Genomic DNA, 24,185 nt, shown 5'->3' with positions numbered 1-24,185 from the left:
TCATGTATGTGTATGTTGTGTTGTGTTGTGTTTGTAGAAGTGTACACAGTGTATTTATCATACCTGTCAAACAAAGCCAGCAGTGTGAGCCGATCAAAATGCAGGCCAACCCAGAGGTGTGGCAGCAGCCAGAAGCGGTAGTACTGTTTGGCCTTGTGGGCTGCCGTAGCGGGGTCAAGCGTGCCCAGTGGCGCCTCCTGCAGCTCGGGACTCAGGTCCACATCCTGCTGCTCCAGCAACTCGGGGTCCATCGTTAGCAGCCGGTTCAGACGGATCTACACACACAAACACACACATAAACACATGTGCAACCGAACACACACAGAAACACACACACACAAACACACACACAGAGGGGCGCGCGCACACACACACACACACAAGCACAAGCATGCGCGCCCGCACACACACCAGCACGCACACACAGGGATTTTTTTTGTCTTTGCATTTTCTACATTCATTGTTACAATTACCAGATAATTTCCTAAACCTTTATAGTAAAATAAAACATCACACACTTACTAGGTCATGGGGGTAGAAACGAACTGAGGTAGAACTGGAGAGGTGAGAATCTGTTTCCCTGGGGACACAATTCACATCTTAATTAATCTCTCCTGAAATAACATCCAATAACCTCAACTGACAATGATCAATAACACATGGTTTCCATTTTGCATGACACGTGCAATATGACTGTCAAAAGATATTAGTTAAGTACACACATCTCTTAGGACAAAAATTCATTTGTCAGGGCCCTGATGGAGGGTTGACATTTTGTCAACACATCATCGGCACACACACACACACGCACACACAAACACACACACACACACACACACACACACACACGCACACACACACACACACGCACACGCACACGCACACGCACACGCACACGCACACCATCATCATTGGCGGACAAACACACACACACCACCACCACCACCACCACACACACCGAAAATGCTCTGGCGAAGGGGTGAGGAGGGGACTGCAAGGCACTTACAGTAAGTGGGTCGCTTACCAAATATTGTTGGAGGCTCTTCGGGTTGCGGGTTCAAAGTTCACCAGTGACATATCACAGCCCCCGACCTCGTACAAAGGCGGGGTGAGCTTTCCTGTAATGACATATCATAATCATGTGTCAGTATGTTAGTTTTTACGGCCCATTGTGCGTGTGCGCGTGCCTGTGTGCTTGTGTGTGTTTATTTTCAATGTCGTTTTTATATGTTTAATTTAAATGCTCATTTGAGACTCGTCAAACACAATTTCACATTTCTGTGCTAACCCTGCTACATTAGACAATGAAGTACACTTGACTTGACACTTGACTTGACTTGAGAGAGCAGTGTATGGGTCACTGGCATAGTAGCACACCTCAGGGTGGTGCAACCACAGCTAAAAGCACTATTGTATGATTACATGTTTTTTTCTTTGTTTTTAGTGGATTATCCAAGACGCATATTCACTGCAGTACATTCATTACCAAGTACTAATTAATTTGTGGGCATTAGCGGTTGCTGTACCACCTGAAGAAAACCCTGTCATTGACCTGTATAGTCACATTGGAGTCAGGTCACAGATCCTTCTTATTCCTCTGTGATAAACAAAAAAAGCCTCTTGAAATTATGGGTTGTAGGTGAACGATTAAATGGTTCTTTTCAGCATGCAAAATCAACATCCATTTTGTTAATCCATACAAGCAAGTTTTTCAAAAGTTTTATTACAATTTAGACAAGCATGAATCGGCCAAAAAAAAAAAGACCAGATGCACGCATATGCGTGGTCGCATGCACGCAGAGTGGCAGCAGCACACTTGCAATATTAAGAGGCTGTCATCTCGAGTAGGCTCCAGAGGAGAAGCACTGAATGAATGAATAATTAAATGCATAATGCTAACCAGGCTGTCGCGACCCACTGCCTCCATGCTATTTCACTTCAGTCCAGCAACTATACTAGGATGTATCGATCCTACAACCAATGATTCAATTCAAGGGAATAGATTCATCATTCTTGTCTTACCTTTGTTATTATTGCACCCATTTTGTGAGGCATTTAATTTTGCTCATGCAGTAATGACAATATTCACTAATAATAACAACAATGTCTCTCAAATAAAATGCATGCAAATATTAGAGTTTTCATTCATTTATTTCTAAAACTCATATATAACCTAGCCTGTAGGTTAAAAAAGTGAAGCATTGAATTTCATTGAATCAAATTGAACTGAATCTTGGGGCATTCTTCATGATCAAAAATAAACAAATTGTTGACTCAAGAAACTGATACTGAATGGAATGGCCATGAAGGCTGTGATTTAAACCCCTATACTATACTAGGTCAGGTATTGTATCGGAGAGATTGCAAACTGTTTGGCAGCATCCGGAAGTAGCATTCCACCAGGGGTCAATCAGAAAAGAGGACATGACGTCATCTTTCCGAGACCGTTGTAAGTTATTTGTAATTCAGCAATTGTATGTGTCAGAACCAAACAGCACCAAATGGTTAGCATAAAACATTAAAAAGTACAAGCCATCAAGTGATGTGAATGAAGCCTGATGTTGCAAGGGCAGACAGTTTCCACAAAGTGAATGAAACTGCCTGATGGAATAAGCATAAATGCACCAACCCACTATCAAACACACTACAGTAACATTATGGTATGTCAGGTACTGCATTATGAATGCAACTAGGACACCTTCTTCAGTAATCAATCATGATTCAGAGTTCACCTCTGATTTGCTTCATTATCTCAAGCAACATAGTTTAGCATTGGTATATGCATTTAAGTGCCACTAAAAACATAAGTATGCTTTCACAGTCATGGGACCATTTGTGGTGATGTGTAATAGTAATGTGAAGGTGAACACAAGTGTTGTTCCCAAGGGCAGTAATCACAAAAGACACAAAACAGCTATGTAGGTACACAAGTAATTCATTCAAAGCATACCACAGTTAGCCAGGCTATCAAGACAACAGTCGTCAAGCTTCTTGTCTGTCAAGATGCAAGGTTTGCAGTTACCAGAGGGCTGCTTATTTCTGAGTGTAAGGACTGTCATTTGGGACAGAAGAGCCTACTGATAGGGCTTTAGTGCAATAATTTTACAACCAGTATTTTACACTACACAGTTTTAGCTTAGTTTACATACTGTTTGCTAAATACGTACACGCACATGCACACACACACGCACACGCCCACGCACACCTCCATTCACCTATCAGCGTCAGGCCATCAGCAGGTTTTTATGGGCACTGTGCATCTATAAACAGCCTTACTGACACTGGCATAGTCTCACTGTAAAGGAAGAAGACCATAGACATGGAACCATATGTCCATGTCATATGTCCATGGAACCATACCGTAATTTACAACGATCTTTAAGAGGTGACTTCAAAAACCTACACACTTACTGTAAGTACTACTGGCAGGCAAAGCCTATCACTGAAACCACCACTGTTGCAAGAGAATGAGTGTGGCCCTAAAATAGGATGAATTGATTGATGGAACAGTCAAGAGTTCGAATTTCCAGAAACAATGAAGACATCTAGCTTCAGGCTTCTAAAGTTTCTTCTACGGTCAGAAGTCTGCTGACTCAACTGAGAGGTGTTCACTTCAGAGCAGACAATGGACAGCGAGAAACTCAAAACAATGATTATGCTTGAAGAGTGGAATCCCCACAGAGTTTCCACCCATTGCTTACAACAAGGCAAAGGCTACACTGTTAACCAAAGCAATGAGCATAGAAAGGCAGCAATACCCCAGATAATAATGGAACAAACTCCCAAAACCCCATAAAAAATCTCTGCATGTTAAACAAAACAAAAAAAAATCCAGCAGCATCACCAAAAACGAAAAATTCTAAATGAACACAACTTCAACATGCTCCGTGATTTGTTCATGCACCACCACCAAGACCACCACCAATACCAATACCTCTACCAACACCAAAACCACCACTGTTCCCTCCCTTCCATCCCCTCTCCTTCCCTTACCTTCCCCTCCCTCCCATCCCCTTCCAATCCCTCCCATACCCATGCCTTCCATCCCCTTCCCATCCCCTCTCCTTCCCTTTCATCCCCTTCCCTTCCCTTCCCTTTCCCTCACCAAACTCATCCTGAAGGCTGGTGTTGCCTGCCGTAGAGGCCTTGTCCTGAGAACATTCCAGCTGTGCGCTTCCATTCCTGGCCAGCAGGGAGGTGCTCGCGCTCAACACAGTCACCTGGGATGGGGTGCGGGAGGGTTGACCTTTGACCTGGGAAGAAGATTGCTGGGAGGCCTGGCTGAGGGCCTCCTGGAGACTGCCAGAGAAAAGGGGTTGGGGGTACACATGAGATGTGATTTTGGGTTGGGGGTGGGAGGGAGGGAAGGAAGGGAGGGATGGGTGTTGAGTGGGAGAAAAGAGCAGAGACAGAGTTTTGCGATAGCAGATCACGTAATATATGGGCCTATAATCTCAAATGGATATGGTAGGGTAAGATGCACACAGACAAGCAGGTTAAGGTGAGATTTACCATTAGTCATGGCAGTTTAAAGACTTACAGATCACACAAAACACAACAGAGATGAACAGGAAAGAATATACTGTCAAGGCAGGACGGACAAGGTCAGAATTGCACTTAAGAATGAATAGGATGAGAAAAGAACAAAAAAAGACGGTGTGAATGACTAATATGAGAATAAGTTTTATTTAGGCAGGAATGTTAGCTGGTAGAGATGGGAGGTATGACAAGTATGAGAGATCATGAGTTGGAAGCTTGTTAGAATTTATTACAGTTTATGGAGGCAGAAAGTCAACAAGGAGGCAGGGTGGGGTGGGGGGGCTGGGTACCTATCCATACTCTCCACTCAAAGTAAGAGCTCCCAAGCCAATTCCCTATCAACAATGGCATAGTCATAGTGCATGCAAAATGTCCCTGATGAAGTGATGAAGTGCTAGGATATTTCATCCTGACTGGTCTGCATGTGTTTAAAAATGGTGTTTTACATGGTAACATGCATCCAACAGTCCAAGGACTAAGCCAGTATGGTTAAGCTTACCATTTTAACTCACATCTTTGTTATTTATCTTACAACTTTGGTATTAGCATTAATATGCAGACAGTATACTGGATTAGCATGATCATGGTTAGCTGAGGTGAAAAAGCAGCGGCTTGAAAGCTTAAAAGCCCTGTCGTGTAATTGAGTTAGCGACCCTGCTGCTTCGAATTTATACAACCTTTTAGCTAGAAAGGCAAAATTACCTCAAGGGCAGAAAATAGTTGGCCAACTTTCTAAACAAAATGTAAATCTAGCGCAAAATTTGACAAGGGATCTTTCATTGCAACATCAGTAGTAGATGATACATCTACTGGTATGGTAAGTTTAAGTTACATGTGCTGCTTCAACATCACTAGCCAACACTGGAGCTGAAACAACTACAAAACTGCATTTGTAAGTTAAGGAGAGCGGGTTAGGAGCACCACAAGGTGGAAAAGACAAAATGAGGTACAATCATCTTAAAGAGCAAGCAAGATGGCATGGGCCAATGTCTCACAACAATGTGGAAAAGACAGAGAAACATAATCGGACAAGAGGAAGGGAAAAAGCAAGGTGGGTTTCGGGCAGGGAGATGGTGATTGGAACAGAGAGGAGAAGGAGGAGGACGAGGACGAGTCAGCTCGAGTTACATCAGCGGAGTAAGGTGAGCGCTGACAGAAGAGCTGGGGAAGAGAGGAGAGAATATACTGGCTCTGGTTTCATCGGCAAACAACTGTGACCAATGGTTCAGCTCAAGCAGAGGAGAACAGAGCGGAGATGAGGAGAGCACACAGAATAGAATGAACAAAAATGAATGGAAATGAACAGAGAGAAGGCCAATGGTTAAAGGAGAAGAGAGATGAGAGAAGATCGGCCTAGGTTTCATCAAAGGAGGATTCTGACCATTTGTACAAATCCTGGGGTGTATTTCTCAAAAGCATCGTTGATAACCAAGTAAGCAACTTACTTGTTTGCAATACAATTTTCCATTGGGGTCATTTCATGTGAAATCAGACACTTTGGGACCCGACCGACCCAGATTTAAATCATACTTGGTGTGCCTTTTCAGTAGCAAGGTAGCACCCCAGAACTGCATTGGTTTGAATCTGACACTAATATTAAGGGAGAAACAGACTAGGAAAGGTTCACATGTGAGGGTAGGACACTATACATTCAGCCTTGAATATATCAGTCAGTGTTAGTCACAAAAAGATGCCTGTGGTGTTGTTTGAAAGCTCTTTTCTGGCTCTACATATTACACAATCACCTTGGAATACAACTACTCTCAGAATATGAATTATGATAAATTGAAAAATTAAAAATTGAATATCTAAAAAACTTATATTTTAAAATGGCCAGTTCCTTGTCCAAACGTAGCCGGCAATGTCATGAGCAGCACCTAAAATGCTGGTGTTCGGTTTGTTATTCATTTCAGAGAGAAGTTGACTCACAAATATGGCGTCATACAGACCACTTACTAATAATATGGTAATACCATAGTAGCATCACATGACAAAACAAAAACAAAACAAAAATGGTCAGTGTCCATGGTCCCAGGTTTCAGAAACTAAGGCAGATGTCCATTTATACACACCAAATGATGATATGTGAATGTTTGAACATTCCTTCTCTGTGTACCTGTGCCATCTTCCCTTTACCGTACTTTAAAGAGATAATCAATGGCTACACTCTCATTTTGTACTCTACCAGTGCATTTGAAGCAGCAGCTGTGTCTTTTGTAGATAATGTATAAGTACGTCCCGTTGCAGTTACAGGTTCCACTACCAGAAGCACATCCTGATGATCCATGACAAGTCTATCTGGTCTGAAGGGAAAAGTGAAGGATGGAGATGGTCCATGAGGATGCAGGAAGCTCAGTTTCACCTCTCCAGTGCTCGGCATACATTCCTCAGCACATGCTAGCCACCAGTTGCCATCATATACAGCTACAACATACCCTTTGATGCTTGAAAATGTAACACATTCCTTTACTGAGCTCACTCTTTCAACTCTGCCTTCTCTGAATGCTGAAAATGGCCTTGACATTATCCTTGACAAATTAAAACAGTTGGTATGGCGTTACAATTTAATTGTCAATAGGACGTTGCAGACTTGCTCGTGCAGCAAGCCATTTAACTGTCCCTCCAACGCCATCACATGGACCTTTGCCATGTGATGTGGCAAAAAAGTGCCACTCTGCAGGTATGTGAAAATCTGCCTCGTGGTGGCACAAATTTGTTGTGTTTTTAAGGTTCTTATATTGTGCAGCACAGCCATCAGAAAAAATATAGGATCTTCTTTGGACGTTCTGTCATTGATGAAGTGTCACTGAGGAACTGAATTAGAAGCTTCTGAAACAGATGTACAGCAATTGTATCATGAATGTTGCAGTCTGAAATAACAACAAAACGGATTTTTTTCCCAGTTTCAACTGATCTTGGTAGTAGCATACAAATGGATGGATTGTGGCCTGCACTGGTTGTTCCAGTGAAATGATTGAATAGCATCTTGAATTACAAAACTATAGTTTTAAAAACGTTCCTGGTTCAAGGGAGTCAGTCAAGGATAATGTCAAGAACATCCATTGCCAGTTTGCCACAACAGAGATGTACCATCATGAAGCTGAAAACCTGTTGAAAAGGTTTGAATCTGCAAGAACTATTCCAGGTACTCAAAAACTACACAGCTTCTGCCCATTGTCAATGGACACAGTGGAAGTTAGGCCATTTTCAGCATTCAGAGAAGGCAGAGTTGAAAGAGTGAGCTCAGTAAAGGAATGTGTTACATTTTCAAGCATCAAAGGGTATGTTGTAGCTGTATATGATGGCAACTGGTGGCTAGCATGTGCTGAGGAATGTATGCCGAGCACTGGAGAGGTGAAACTGAGCTTCCTGCATCCTCATGGGCCATCTCCATCCTTCACTTTTCCCTTCAGACCAGATAGACTTGTCATGGATCATCAGGATGTGCTTCTGGTAGTGGAACCTGTAACTGCAACGGGACGTACTTATACATTATGTACAAAAGACACAGCTGTTGCTTCAAATGCACTGGTAGAGTACAAAATGAGAGTGTAGCCATTGATTATCTCTTTAAAGTACGGTAAAGGGAAGATGGCACAGGTACACAGAGAAGGAATGTTCAAACATTCACATATCATTTGGTGTGTATAAATGGACATCTGCCTTAGTTTCTGAAACCTGGGACCATGGACACTGACCATTTTTGTTTTGTTTTTGTTTTGTCATGTGATGCTACTATGGTATTACCATATTATTAGTAAGTGGTCTGTATGACGCCATATTTGTGAGTCAAACTCTCTCTGAAATGAATAACAAACCGAACACCAGCATTTTAGGTGCTGCTCATGACATTGCCGGCTACGTTTGGACAAGGAACTGGCCATTTTAAAATATAAGTTTTTTAGATATTCAATTTTTAATTTTTCAATTTATCATAATTCATATTCTGAGAGTAGTTGTATTCCAAGGTGATTGTGTAATATGTAGAGCCAGAAAAGAGCTTTCAAACAACACCACAGGCATCTTTTTGTGACTTACACTGACTGATATATTCAAGGCTGAATGTATAGTGTCCTACCCTCACATGTGAACCTTTCCTAGTCTGTTTCTCCCTTAATATTAGTGTCAGATTCAAACCAACGCAGTTCTGGGGTGCTACCTTGCTACTGAAAAGGCACACCAAGTATGATCGAAATCCGGGTCGGTCGGGTCCCAAAGTGTCTGATTTCACGTGAAATGACCCATTGGCAACCTAGTAACTTGTTAACTGGTTGGCAACGATGCTTTCCATAAATGAAGCCCAGGATAGGAGAAAAAGGGACAGAGGAGCAAAAAAACCCCACAAAAAAACGGAGAGATGACAAGAGAATGTCGAGGAGAAAAGAGGAGAATATTGACTGTTTTGGGTTTTCATCAGGAGAGAGTGGTGTTGACCACTGGTGAGGGAACAGAGGTGGCTGCCCGGGGTCCTCCAGGAGACAGAGTGCAGTGCAGTGCAGTGCAGTGCAGTGCAGTGCAGTGCGTCTGTATAAATCCCTCCACATGGCCATCTTGGCGACACATTGGGGCAGCAATTTCAGGCAGCTATTTCTCTATATTTTTCAACTGCACATGAGCAGCATTTGCTTGCGAGATGATTGGATCAATGACAACGCAGCTCCATTGGCAATTGGCTCTTTTTGCCGGAAAGATGGGAGATGTGCAAGCACACGGCATATTGACATTACGAATAGCCCCCGTTCATTTCTATGGACTTTTTCCTAAGTGTTCCGTCTCATGTAGAGTGTCTCGGAGTGCAGTGCCCTGCAGCAGGACAGCCTTCAGCAGCAGAGCCGAGAACCAGGCCTAAGGTGCCTCAGCTCTCAAAAGTGCAACTCCACTGAAACCTGACACACCTCTGGCCGCAGGGAGAAGGCCTGCTGGGACAGTAGCGTCTGATGACTCTGTGCTATTTTAGAAGATAAAATAATAATTTTGTCTCTTGCTAGTCAGGGCTTTCTGATATTACAGAAGGCTTAAGATGCGAGACATAGCCAGAGATTTTGGAAATGCAACTGATGCAGACCATCTGAATAATAGTATATATACACGCCAGTCACGAGGCTACGAGACAACACTGTTCTGCACAGTGTGGTCAGTAACTAAGTAGAAAGTCAAAGAATGCGCGCACATCAGTGGCACAGGTGCTGGACCAAACGTAAGATAACTGAAAAGAAAATAAAGGACCGCAACATTGTTAAATGCTCCCAAAAGATTTATTGGCACGACGTTTCGGACTCAACGTCCTTCATCAAAGTGCAACACAGAACAGGTGTAAAGGGTGTGGTATATATACATAGCGGGGAGGGGGGGTGTCACATACAAAAGTGAAGGGTAATCTATATACAAAGTGGGCACCAGAGGGCACCAATCCCAAAACCTTATGTAGGCTATAATCAGCTACAAAGGGGCTGATTGTAGCCTACATAAGGTTTAATGAAGGACGTTGAGTCCGAAACGTCGTGCCAATAAATCTTTTGGGAGCATTTAACAGTGTTGCGGACCTTTATTTTCTTTTCAGTAACTAAGTAGACCATAGTTTTCCCCCCCTCATATCTTCATGTTGCTGATGGGACCTCTGGCCAGCCAGGAGATGGGGCTAGTGCTATACATTGAGAGTAATGAATGCAGTAATAAACCATACAGTAGTAAATAAAATGGTGCGGTCAGCCAAGCCCGAACTGGGAACGACATTGTGTGTGTGTGTGTACAGTAGCGCACGAGGCGGCAGCTGAAATTTGACATCAGACACCTTGCTGCAGGAGTGACATGGTGGTTGTGGAGGAAGAGGGGGTACTCTTTATCCCAAGGTGTAAGAGAAATCACAGGGATAGAGAAGATACAGTTCTGGAGAAAGCACGGACTTAATTGGTGCTGAAGTTGAATTGGCATTACTAAATAACTACTTCCTGTGGGTGACTATTGGTACAGTTTTGTAATGACAAAACTCAGCACTTAAACTCATTAAAAAAGGCTGAAGGAAGTGTTGATGTCTAAGGTTTTTTTTGGACGAGGATACACATAGTGGTAATGAATGGGATTAGTTCTGTCAGATCTGGCAAAGAGAGCGGGGGCCTCTATCGACCCATGGCAGTGGAGGACCATTGCTGAGCATTCTTGTGGTTTGGCTGATTCTGTAGTTTTGTTAATATGACCTTCTACAGGGGATTGGAAGAACACAGAAGGCTTGCCAGAACTGAAAACAACCCCCACCCCCTCTTACTCCAACTCACCCACTTCAAATGTCTTTTAAAGCCTGAACGTCACTGTAAGTTAGTGTTTCTCAACGGGGGCGGTACAACCCCCAGGGGGCGTTGGGTAGCCCTAGAGGAGCGTTGAGAAGGATACAGTTGAGAGGGGGCGGTGCTTAGCCATCATTGAGGGCATTAGTCCGTTGAATTTTTTGTAATACTAAGGGGGGTGTTGGCAGTCTTATGATGAAGTCAAGGGGGCATTGGGAGGCTTAGGATGAGGTCCAGAGGGTGTTTTTTTTTTTTTTTTTCAAAAAAAGGTTGAGAACCACTGCTGTAAGTTGTTTAACATTCAACCAAACAGAAAAGCTAGGAAGAAGAAACGTTTCCGTCGAATTTGTGAAGGGACCTTCCTCCTTCCAATTCCCTGGGGACAAAATATCCCTGAGGACTCTAGCGTGTGTTGTGCTTGCGCACGTCACTGGAGGTAAAATAGATAAACATGGTTAAGGCACTCGCCGGCTTCCCATGACTCAGTGTTGAGCTATTTGCGGTTTAGTGCTCTTGGCCTCACACTGAGTGGGCACGTGATTAAAAACTGAAAAATAAGCAGAATCTCAACCTGTGCAACTTGCACTCTTAATCAGTACATCTGTGTTCAAACAGACGAATGACGGCTGTAAATGTCTGTCTGTGAGTGTCTGAGTGTGAACGTACGTACAGAATGTTTGTGCGAGGCAAACTGACATAAAGAGAGGGAGAGAGAATGAGAAGAGTAAACAAAGAGAGGGACAGAGAAAGAGAGAGACAGGCAGACAGGTGAGAGGGTTCTGTGACAAGAATGGCCACAAGTACCTGGTGATATGATTGGGAGAGGACTGAGGGATGCCTGAGGGGAGGGTGAAAGTGAGGCATGACAACAGTAATAACGGTGCAAAGGGCATGGAAAACAAGGAAACAATGCATGAGGAAACTGTCCAGAAAGAAAAGAGAAAATATTGACCTACAGAGAAAAACATCGACCAGAGGAGACTGAGATTGAAATTGAGATTGAAAAAGACAATGAGGATGAGCATGAAACACAAACAGACAGAGGCAGGGAATTCAAAACAAGGTTTTTCACAATGATCTCATTCCAAAAGTCAAACCCTTGGTCACTCTTCACAGATAAATGAAATGAAGAGAGTGAGTGGGGTGGAGAGAGGCAGTGAGCGAGGAAGAGGAAGCAGGATTGGACAGATGTCCACAGATAATCAAGATAAACAGATTTACAGCAAGAGGCCAACAGTACAAACAAGGAGATCATAAATGAGACAGGTAGGCGTGACAGGATTGATGTAGGGGAGGGAATATGGACCAGAGAAGGAGACGGTGCCATTAGTTGAACCGCTCCCCAGATAAACTGAAGAAAACCAGGAGGCAGAATGTTCTCGGGGGTTGGGAGACAAGAGACAGCAGACAGAAAGACAAGGCAGTAAGGCACACAAGACAGTTTTGTTGAAATGTATAAGAGCTTGGAGGAGAGGAACTCAACAAAGGTTCATGGCTCTCTGCAGCTGGTCTTTGGGACAGATGCATGACCACCAAAACATTATTTCAGTCATGGCGATAACATCTAAAATGTAATGTACTAACATTAATTGACAGACTGTTGGCTTAAAGTGGACATGAAACTACATTCACGTTGTTTCACGTCCAGTTCAGCATTCCATTTTGTACAATTTAAATGTAGATGAAATTTATTTTGAGAGAAAATAATTGAAAAAATAAACACAAGGTAACCGTTGCCCATAAAAGAAAAACATATTAAGACATCGTAAGGCATGCCTTTATTTTGCATAAATCTTAAACTGCTTGCTAGTCATTACGGCCTTATGATATTTACACCAAGAGAAAAGGACCATGAACCCTTGAGATGGCAATGAGCTGTAGAGTCAAGCAAACAAACAAAAAAAGACCATCATGGACGAGGCAGAACATGGCCCGAAAAAACATCATATCGTCAGTTCAGAGAGAACCAAAAGACAGCCAGAGAAGGGAGAATGCATGCCAGTTCAGTTCACCGAGCAAGGAAAGCCCAGAAGGAAGACAGACGAGCTCAAGCACCATGCAAACACATGCCAGGAGTTTATACACCACATACTGTAGCTGATGACATATTAGTTGGGCCATATCATCTGTAATTGCTTACAGATCAGTTGGTGAGGAATTAGCCCCCCCATGCAACTCGAGAAAAGAAGAGACGAACAAATAATAGATCCCAAAGAAAGGAAACCAGTAATGAGTGAGTGAAAATAAAATGTGTGTCAGTGACAGACAGTGATGGCCAAAATTGATTTATTTGTTACAATATAATGCCACATGATCTTGTTTTACCTGTCTAATACAACCAGGTGTTCAATTCAACCAGATAATGACCTAGCTGAATTGGAAAGGTAAATGAACCGAGTCATTAGGAATATGTGGCACTGGATTATGACTAATGAATCCATTTTGCCTATCACTGGTGGTGGAACACAGAGTGGGGTGGTGGGAGAGGCAGGGAGGGGCAGAGGGGGATGGGGTAGGATGGCCGGCCGCATGCTTAAAATTAAGCCCCTCCTTACACAGTAAATACTGCAGCTTCAATTCAACACTTCATCCAACGAGACCATACAGTATATGCCCTAGAATAGTGTGAAATGTAACTCTCCACATGTTGAATACTGACTCTACAAAGCTGAACTCACTAATTTCTGAACTCACTCATTTCACAGCATTAACACTCGAGAATTGAATTCAACACTATTCTAGCACATGCATGGCCCCATTTGATAAAGTGTTGAATGAACGCTACAAAATGTACTGTGTACTGTTGGTTATTGTTTTGCCAAGCAGGCCAATCATACCTGAGGGGAGATCCGATGAGGGAGGCGGGAGGGGTGGGGTTACTCCCCGCGTTGTGGCGCCGCCGCACGGCTTGCCGACGGAACGTGCTACGCTCGCGCCGGAATGTAACGGCCTCCTCGCTGCCGGGTGCTGCTGTGGTGGTGAGAGAGAGGGTCTGTAGTCGTGTACTGTAGTGCTTTTCTCAAAACTGTCCGTTTACTAACTCTTTGCACAATATGATCAAATCATCGCTCATGGGCCTGAAGTATGCACAAAGGGTTCAATCTGGTTCATGCAACCGTGAAGATTTTCATTAAAAAAAAAAAAAAAAAAAACACAAACATAAAGGGCAGGAGAGAAAGCTTTGACTGAGTCATTACTTCCATTTTGATATAAATAAGCCACCCCACCACCAGCACCAAGGCACCAATCCTTTCCCTTGTAAGTCATTTCCCTATAGGCTTGTGCAAGATAATATTAAATAGTAAGTCCCATTTCATCCACCTGCATTCCTGCACTGTAGTGCAGAGGAGACTGCATCAAGACAGAGGCAAATTTTGAAGACCTTCGGTAGTACATGTCTGCAAGCAAGACATGCGTATAATATCAGTAAGTCAGGTCTGATGGTGCTGTGGAGATTTTAAAAAGTCTTTGTGAAAGCAGGTCTTGTTTATGTTCAGGGTAGGAAATCTGAGGCACTCAAGGTTGCAGTTTTCATACGCCCTGATGAAGGTCAAACAGTATGCCGAAACGCGTAGGCATTATTGCCAAATACTGTAAAAAAGTACAAGAACTGCCACCTTGACTGCCTACGATTTCCTCCATCCTGAACGAGTTTAAGAGCCCCTACACCAATGAACACCAAGGGAAAAAAAGGTGAAGACCCTGAAACACTGCAATTTCCCATTTGTTTTTTAGGACTGTTCCCCAACACTGACAGGAGAATTCAATCCATGTCAGCAGTGTGACTGACCATAAAGGTGAATCAAGTAGTCACCCTCATCCTACAACAACACATCAATTCATCTTGTGTTACCATATCACTTCATCCAATGCAACATATTCTTGCTCCACAAGCCATGGAGCAAAAAAAGGAGTATGGTCTACAACAGTCTAGTTTGGTCTTCAGTCAGATCATTCAACCAATCATGCAGACAGACAAATGGGTTGTAAACTAAGGTGACAGAGCTATGCAATGTCAGTGTTTGTAAGGGTGGTATGTAAGTGTAATGGTGGTGTGTGCATGTGACTTTTTTGTTTGTATGGGTATGGATGGTGTATTTTTGTGTGTGTCTTGAAACCGTATACAGTATATAAACATTATACAAAGTACATGACATATAACTTACTCTACATATTTCTGCAGCAAATATACTTTTTTTGTAACTCAAACTGTGAGGGGAAAAATTGTTTAAAACCCCATTCAGAATCTATTCATGGGTGGTTGACGTTTAAGGGCGTAACGAAAACAACAAAAAAATATTTCCAATTCCTGAAAAAAACGATTGGAAAAATTGGAAAAAAGTAGAAAAAAATAAAGGTCATAGTGGTCTGTGGAATTTCGCCTAATTTTTGCCTTTTTTGGGAAAATGTGGCCTGCGGTGTGACATCCTTGGTGTGAAATTTCTGCAAGATACAATAAAATAATTAATATTCTGCACAAACATATCCCCCATGCTCTTTGTACTATTGTTCCTTTAACCTCCACCCCACACACACACACACACACACTACTACCAAGTATTAGGTTGAGGGTGTCAATACCTCTCCGACCCATTTTTTTGTTTTGTGTAAAATGGTCATTCATTTGACTTTTTTCATTCTCTTTTGTGTTTTTTCATTGCAAGACAAACAAATGAAGATATTAATGACAAAGCATTTGTGATTTCAATCATTTTCTGGAAGAAATTGAGTAAGTTATTATCTGACAGAATTGAAGGGGTGCCAATACTTTTGGCCGGCACTGTATACATTATGTTCCAGGTTTCATTAATGTTACAGTCACACCGCAGGATATTTGACATATAACCCTTTACATAAATCTTTAAAAAAATGCTTCTTCTCATAGATATGAAACATAATGAACCAAATCGTCTTTATTGACATTTGTTTTAAGAGGAAAAATAACAGTTTTGTAGGTTTTTAACCAATGTTACAAAAAAAACAAGGCGTCACGTCTCCCACCCTCATATCAGCCATATGGCGACATCGGCCAAATACTAATTAAGGTCCACTTTGATTCCTTCCTCCTCTCCATTTGGAATACTTGCCTCATTAGCTGAAGTCTATTTTTATTTCTAATTTGTCAAGTTGTCGAGTATAAATCTTTGAAAGGGGAGGTCTTGCCAGCAGCAGCACAAACAAATAAACGATGCCCACAGGGTGCATCTGTGCCTTGCCAACTTGGCTGCAGGGCCGGATTAATGCAGGCTAGATAAGTCCGCTGCAGCCAAAAATGAAAAATTGGGTCATTTCACGTGAAATCAGACACTTTGGGACCCGACCGTCACAGATTTCAGTCATACTTGCTGTGCCTGTTTAGTAGCAAGGTAGTACCGCAGAACTGCATCTGTGTGAATCTGACACCAATATTAAGGGAGAAACAGACTAGCAAAGGTTTACATATTAGGGTAGGATACTATGCATTCAGCCTTGATTATATCTCTTTTCTGGCTCTACAAATTACACAAACAGCATGGAATACAACAACCCTCAGAATATGAATTATCATAAGTTAAATAAAAAATTTAATATAAAAAAACCTTATCTCTGAAAATAATAACTCATATTCTGAAGGCATTCCATGCTGCGTGTGTAATTTGTAGAGCCAGAAAAGAGCTTTCAAACAACACCTCAGACATATTTTTGTGACTTACACTGACTGATATATAATCAAGACTGAATGTATAGTGTCCACCCTCAACCTTTGCTAGTCTGTTTCTCCCTTAATATTGGTGTCAGATTCACACAAATGCAGTTCTGGGGTGCTACCTTGCTACTAAACAGGCACAGCAAGTATGATTGAAATCTGTGACGGTCGGGTCCCAAAGTGTCTGATTTCACGTGAAATGATCAAATTACAGAATTGTGTGATAAGATGCAATATTGAAAAAAGTAAGCTGTTGTCTTGAGTACAATTGGCAGACATGTTATCCTTAATTCTTAACTCCTAACACTGCCTATATGCATTTTTCCCAGAATTTGCCTTGCCGGGGGGGCCCACAGCAACCTGTAGCCTACGAGCCCCAGGCCATCTTAATCCGGCCCTGCTTGGCTGGCATTTGGTTTAAATGCTGGGCGGGCAGGCGCCAAGGGCCAGCCAGGAGCATAGACCGTGGAAACGCTCGCTCGCTCACCAGCCATCTATTAACAAACATGCACCACATGGAGCTGAGCTGGGAAGCCTGCAGAGAGGAACGCTCAGCGTTTGGTTAACAGTCCAGTGAACCCAAGGCCCTAGCCAAGGGCCGACCAAAAGCACATTACTGCACCAGGAGGAGGAGGAGGAGGAGGAGAAGTCATACGTCAGACCATTAGTGTTTCCTTATTGAATCATGCCAAGGAGGTGAGGTCACAGAGTCCTGCTTGGTGCTGGATACACCAGGCATGGCGTGGTGTGGTGTGGTGTGTGGTGTGGCGTGGTGTGTGTGTGCAGAGAATCCATAGAAGAGGACAAAGGAGTAAGTGGTCCAGGCCACAGGAAGAAGGGGGAGTCCAGAATCGGGACCCTATTACATTGTATGTGTGTGCTGTGTGTTTGTCTGTGTGTGTGCGCGTGCATATGTGTGCATGTTGATATTGAGCAAAGCAGAGGCAGACGCTGGCTGGAGGGGCATCTGTTTCCAGACAGGCACGGCCTTCCTCTGCCGAGAGCAGCTAGGCACCAAAGCCTTCGCCATGGTAAACATACCTGTCAAGAATGGAGGTGGAATGGGGTGGGGGTGCATTTGAAACTTGGCTGCTTTCTCGAGCGTGCCATTCACTGGTCGGATTCCCGGTTCCCAGTGTGAGAGTATGTGCAATCCAAGTTGGACCGCCGAGATGGAGGTGTTTTCTAAATGACTCATGTCAAGTACACTACCAAAATAGACACAGAAGGGACCAGAACTCCAGAAAATATAAACAGCTCAAAGGTTTTGGAGCAGAGTTGATGGTGCATAGTTGTGCCAGGCCACAGCCCAATAGAACAACAGAGTCATTGAATAAATACACTATTTGAGTGTAGAGTAGTAAAGGAATATACAACAATGCCTGAGCTGTCCCAGTGAACCACTTAAGCTTTGTAGATACAGCAAGTGGTAAAAATACATTTGATAAAAGCTAGATGCATTTTAACTAAGTGTAGAGGCCATCCCATCAAAGGCTAATAGTGGAGGATGCGGTCTTGAATGATACTAGGGGCTACAAAGAATCATTCTGTGGTTGAACCAGTTCACGGAACGAGGACAAACCATCCCTTCAGGAGACACAGACTACACTCTCATTATTATGATCAGTGCAGCGGAGAAGTTCATTTATTGCACCACACCATCACCACCAGGCACACACACACTTTAATATATTACAGCTCTCTGAATAATAAATGGACAGAAAAAAGCACAGTGAAAAGCAACTTTCACTCCTGCACACAGGAATATGACGAGCCCACCTATGGCAAATACAGGACAGTCAGCCTCCAGTAGAGAAAAAGGGAAAATCATTTTCCAAAATCGGTTCAGCAGTTCATCAGCTTTTAAAGGGATAAAAGAAACGCTTCTAAATTCTTAGGAAATAAGGAGCAGGGATTCTCTCTGTAAAGATCCGCTTTCTCAACCTGAAAGGTGATTGAACACAAACACCCTTTTGGCATTGCTTCAACAGTGTAACTGATTTGCTGTGCATATATGAAGAATTCACTAAGTAGGACATGCAGGCATTTTTGTGTGAATGTCAATATTCCGCCATGGGGGGAAATGCAGCGGAGACGCTGTTTAAAAGACACAGTTTTTGGATACGTTGCAATATTCTACTTGTCTCTTGCTGTAGTAGAACATGGTGAAGAGAAGTATTGGTCCGCTCATTCAGTTTGCATGTGTATGTGTGAGTATGTGTGTACCTGTATGCGTTGTGTGTCTAGCACGTGGTATTAAAAATGGTGTCCTAGTACAGGCCCTGGACTCCATGAGTGTACCTGTATGAGTGTACCTGTACGTGTGTACCTGTACGTGTGTGCAGGGTACATCTGTGGGTGTATGTGCACATGTGGGGGTGTGTTTGTGTGTGTGTTTAGCACATGGTGTAAACAACTCACCCCTGATGGCAGCCTCCAGGCCCTCCACCTCCATGAGCGTACCTGCATGTGTACATCTCTGTGTGTGGGTGTGTGTAAATCCCTCACCCCTGATGGCTGCCTCCAGGCTCCCCATGAGTATACTTGTACACGTGTGTGTGTAACTGTATGTGTGTGTGTGTGTGTGTGTGTCTAGCACGCGTGTGTAAATCACTCACCCCTGATGGCTGCCTCCAGGCCCTCCACCCCCATGAGCGCGTGCGGCGGCAGGCTGTTGCGGGAGCGTGTGACCGACTCCAGTTGCGAGGCGCGGCCCATCAGGCAGGCGGCGTCCAGCACCTCGCCCTCCTTGGCCTCCAGGTCCGACTTGGAGGTGGTCAGGGGCCGGGGCCCCCCTGCTGCTCCCGCACCCCCGGGGCCGGCGTTGGCGTTGGGGGCCCCCAGGCGATGCGGTTCGCCCAGCTCGTGGAGTTCGTGGAGCTCGTTAAGGCAGGCGGCGGCCGTGCCGCTGTCCAGGCTGAGGACGCGGGCGTGCGTCTTGGCGCTGCCCGCGCTGGGTGTCCGTCGGGAGGCGCGCCGCTTGCCACCGCCGCCGCCGCTGCTGCTGCCCCGCTCCCGTTGGCGCTCCCTCTCCCTGCGGTGGCCGCCGGCAGGGCTCTCTGAGTCGTGCTTGGCGTGCCGGGCCTTCAGGGCGCCGTAGCGTCCTTCTGGGGAGGCGCGGGCCGAGCGGGAGGTGTGCGAGGAGGTGGTGGAGGAGGAGTCTGTGCTGAGCTGGTGGGACGAGTGCAAGCTGGAGCCGCAGCTCAGCTCGCTCTGGTCGCTCGAGTCCTCCTCGCCGCCTCCTCCTCCTCCTCCTCCTACTGCCGCCCCGCCTCTCCCGACACCCCCACAACCACCGTTATCACCACCCGACGCACCACTGCTGAAGACGGCGCTGCGAGGCTTGGCAAGGCCCCCATTGCCGCCACGTAGGTTGGCGTAGTCTCGGTGGCGACTGGCGTCAAAGCTACTGGCACGCTTCTTACCGGCGCCATGGCGTCTGGAGCGCCCGCTGCTGGGCACCCCGCCTCCTGCCTCTGCCCCTCCCCCGCTGCTGTGGCTGCGGCTGGCAGAGGTGGAGGTGACTGCCCCCTGCTGACCACATGGCACCTGCTCCGCCACCGGACCACTACCAGACTTAGGCTGCCCCTGATTCCCCGACTCCTTATCCGGGTCAAGGCCAGGGTCACGGTCGACGGCAGGTGGCACATCCTTGGCAACGGACGATGAGCCGTCCGCACTAGTCCTTGTGCCCACCCCGGCCCCCACCAGCGGGGTGCCAGGCTCACACAGCCCAGAATCCGTGTCATCCTGAGCCTGGGCCGCAGTGAGGGACGTGGGGGTGGGGGTGGTGGTGGTGGTGGCATCTAGGGGGTCTGCGGAGGTGGCACTGCTGAGGTCCGCCGTCGTGGCGGGCGCTCTGCCGTGCACCAGCTGGTTGGCATGCGGGTTCTTGTTGGCCTCCCCGGACGTCGACGCCTGAAGGCCGGCGATATTCCTCGAGCTGGAGCTGGCGGCACTGCCCAGGCTACCGAGACTGCTGGTGTGTGGCGTGGTTGTAGTTGTCGTGTTTGTGTGCGAGAGTCCGTGCGTGCCGTCACCTCCTCGTTGCCTCCCCTCACTTCCTCCTCCTCCTCCGTCGGCTCCACCCGCCGCTGCTGCCACCGCCGCCAGGGACAGCAGGCTCTCCACGTGGGTGGAGCTGGTGCGCTCGCTGTGGAAGCTGCTGACCGTGCTGTTGCTGTTGCTGTCGCGCTCCGTGCCCTAGGGGTGGGGATTGAAAAAGGGGTTCACGAAGCATCACGATACACATGCCACAATGCCATTCTATCACGATGCATTGACATTCATGTACTATTGAGATGTATTGCGATATTTGCTTCAGTAAATGTGTAAAGATACAGCTTATTTGTCAGTTGCTGTGTAGCATTCATAAGGCAATTCATTTTATTTAAGCATTTTAGCATCAGAGAGAGGGCTTCCATCACTACTGAAATATTACCTACTCTTCTACTGAACAAAATGAACCAGTACCATTTAGAATTTTATTATTATACATTATTGTCATGAATCGGCGCAGTATTGTGACAATAAGTATTGCGACGATACCTTGTCATGAATGAATGCAGTACAGGTATATCGTGAAAATAAGTATCGCGATGCATTGTGATGACGATGTTTTTGCGCGCCCCTACCGTGCCGGTGCCGCTGCAGTAGCTCTCGGTGCTGCCGCTGCTGCGCGTGCTCAGGCTACGCAGGCTGTCGGCGCTGCGCTTGCTGCCCGTCGAGGAGCAGGCGCAGCCGCACCCCCCGGCGTCCACCCTGTACAGACTGCCGCCCACGTTGGCGCCAGAGGACGAGGTGGAGGGCAGCCCCTCGGCAGCCTCGCGGGACACGGAGCGTTGCAGCCAACGACGCTGCTGCAGCTGCTGGTGGTGGAGATGCTCCTGCTGATGCCTACAGCAGTCCAAGACGCCCGACGTGGACGCCACCGCTGACGCCGCGGCGACAGTCCCATCTTGACCTCCCTCCCCCGTTGCCCCCGACGCCGCCGACACAGCCGCCACGCGGGCCACCCCCACCCGCACCCCGCCCTCCAGCTCCCGCACAGGGTCCAGCCCCCCGCCTCGCATGGGCGCCGGGTAGAGCCCGAACGGGTCCACCCCCACGCCCACCCCCACCCCCACCATCATGGAGGAGGAGGAAGAGCCAGAGTCCTGCGATAGGAATGCAGAGCCGGCGGAGCTGGAGGTGCGGGGCAGGCCGCGCGGCCGCGAGTCCTTGCGGAAGGACTGGGAGGAGATGGAGGGCGGGTGGTGGTGGTGGTGGTGGCTGTGGTGGTGGCTGTGGTGGTGCTGGTGATGTTGGTGGTGGTGGTGGTGGTGGAGGTGAGAGGGGGGAAGCTCGGTCTCGCAGGAGGAGAGCGACTGGGAGAAGGGGTGGCGCGAGGTGGCCGTGGAGGGGTCCGAGGAGACGTCGCGCGCCAGGTCGGCCGGGCACAGCGAGGTGGAGGGCTGCATGGAGGAGAAGGAGCCGTTGGACACCAGGCAGTACATCTTTGGGTCCGACATCAGGTCTGGGAGACGGAGATGGGGAGGGAGATGGAGATGGGGAGGGAGATGGAGATGGAGATGGAGAGAGAGATGGAGATGGAGAGAGAGATGGAGATAGGGAAGGGGGAGGAAGAGGGGGAGAGAGATGGAGATAGGGAAGGGGGAGGGAGAGAGAGAGTGGGAGAGACACAAAGAGAGAGAGATATTTAAATGTCTTTATTTAGCACCCTTAGCACCAATCATACATTACCTGAATAAAATGAGAGAGACAGAGACAGAGAGAGAGAGACACACACACACACACACACACACACACACACACACACACACACACACACACACAAAAACACCATATACCAATAATAGATTACCAGAGTACAATGATCTCATAGATACAAGCCACACTCAACCTAAAAGCTCCCCCACGCCATATTTTCATACTTAGCTCCCCATCCTCAGAAAGAGAAAGAGAGAAAGAGAGATAGAGAAAGAGAAAGAAAGAGAAAGACAGCTAAAGAGAGAGAAAGAGAGAGGAGTTACAGGACCTGTGGAAATTGACTATGCAACACTACCCTGATGCATCAGCCAGCGTCATTTCACTTCATGGGAAACAACATTAGGATTCGTTCTTTGCTCCACATTAGTCGTGCAGTTTTGCTTTCAATTTTTAACGTGACAAGAAATTGAGCAGACAGGCACACTCATGGATGAGTCACTGTGTATTGGTCTGACAGGACAGGTCATCATAGAAAAGTACATCAAGCGGCATCATGATGGCCGAAAAGGAAATGAGGCAATAGAACACCTCAATCAGGGATTCTGAAGGACACGCAGCCTGTCCAGTCAGTGAGAAGATGAGCGTGTGTCTGTGTGTGTCTGTGTGTGTCTGTGTGCGTCTGTCTGTGTGCGTCTGTCTGTGTGCGTCTGTCTGTGTGCGTCTGTCTGTGTGCGTCTGTCTGTGTGCGTCTGTCTGTGTGCGTCTGTCTGTGTGCGTCTGTCTGTGTGCGTCTGTCTGTGTGCGTCTGTCTGTGTGCGTCTGTCTGTGTGCGTCTGTGTGTGTGCGTGGGTCTGTGTGCGTGGGTCTGTGTGCGTGGGTCTGTGTGCGTGGGTCTGTGTGCGTGGGTCTGTGTCTGTGTGCGTGGGTCTGTGTCTGTGTGCGTGGGTCTGTGTCTGTGTGCGTGGGTCTGTGTCTGTGTGCGTGGGTCTGTGTCTGTGTGTGTGTGTGTCTGTGTGTGTGTGTCTGTGTGTGTGTGTCTGTGTGTGTGTGTCTATGTGTGTGTGTCTATGTGTGTGTGTCTGTGTGTCTGTGTGTGTGTGTCTGTGTGTGTGTGTCTGTGTGTGTGCATATGTGTGTGTGCATATGTGTGTCTGTGTGTGTCTGTGTGTGTCTGTGTGTGTCTGTGTGTGTCTGTGTGTGTCTGTCTGTGTCTGTGTGTGTCTGTGTGTGTCTGTCTGTGTCTGTGTGTGTCTGTCTGTGTCTGTGTGTGTCTGTCTGTGTCTGTCTGTCTGTGTGTGTCTGTCTGTCTGTGTGTGTCTGTGTGTGTCTGTGTGTGTCTGTGTGTGTCTGTGTGTGTCTGTGTGTGTCTGTGTGTGTCTGTCTGTCTGTGTGTGTCTGTGTGTGTCTGTCTGTCTGTGTGTGTCTGTCTGTCTGTGTGTGTCTGTCTGTCTGTCTGTCTGTGTGTGTCTGTCTGTCTGTGTGTGTCTGTCTGTCTGTCTGTGTGTGTCTGTCTGTCTGTGTGCGTCTGTCTGTGTGCGTCTGTCTGTGTGCGTCTGTGTCTGTGTGCGTCTGTGTCTGTGTGCGTGGGTCTGTGTCTGTGTGTGTGGGTCTGTGTCTGTGTGTGTGGGTCTGTGTCTGTGTGTGTGGGTCTGTGTCTGTGTGTGTGGGTCTGTGTCTGTGTGTGTGGGTCTGTGTCTGTGTGTGTGGGTCTGTGTCTGTGTGTGTGGGTGTGTGTGTGTGTCTGTGTGTGTGGGTCTGTGTGTCTGCGTGTGTGTCTGCGTGTGTGTCTGTGTGTGTGGGTCTGTGTCTGTGTGTGTGGGTGTGTGTGTGTGTCTGTGTGTGTGTGTCTGTGTGTGTGGGTCTGTGTGTGTGGGTCTGTGTGTGTGGGTCTGTGTGTGTGGGTCTGTGTGTCTGCATATGTGTGTCTGCATATGTGTGTCTGTGTGTGTCTGTGTGTGCATATGTGTGTC

At 46.4% G+C, this 24,185-nt stretch overlaps 1 protein-coding gene across 1 annotated transcript in view; it reads right to left on the bottom strand.

The window, feature by feature from the left end:
- Positions 1 to 24,185, bottom strand: part of pcnx1 (pecanex 1) — an 89,772-nt gene that overhangs the window by 29,964 nt on the left and 35,623 nt on the right. Inside the window, exons 5-11 of the mRNA XM_063184616.1 lie at positions 21,141 to 22,021; positions 19,125 to 20,709; positions 13,658 to 13,790; positions 4,106 to 4,299; positions 1,025 to 1,118; positions 523 to 580; positions 64 to 275 (exon numbers count right to left, since the gene is read on the bottom strand). Of these exons, the coding sequence (XP_063040686.1) occupies positions 64 to 275; positions 523 to 580; positions 1,025 to 1,118; positions 4,106 to 4,299; positions 13,658 to 13,790; positions 19,125 to 20,709; positions 21,141 to 22,021 (3,157 nt within the window). The remainder of the gene's footprint in view (positions 1 to 63; positions 276 to 522; positions 581 to 1,024; positions 1,119 to 4,105; positions 4,300 to 13,657; positions 13,791 to 19,124; positions 20,710 to 21,140; positions 22,022 to 24,185) is intronic.

This window comes from Engraulis encrasicolus, chromosome 19 (assembly GCF_034702125.1).
Source record: "Engraulis encrasicolus isolate BLACKSEA-1 chromosome 19, IST_EnEncr_1.0, whole genome shotgun sequence".
Taxonomy (NCBI): Eukaryota; Metazoa; Chordata; class Actinopteri; order Clupeiformes; family Engraulidae; genus Engraulis; species Engraulis encrasicolus.
This window is presented reverse-complemented; position numbering and strand designations above follow the sequence as displayed.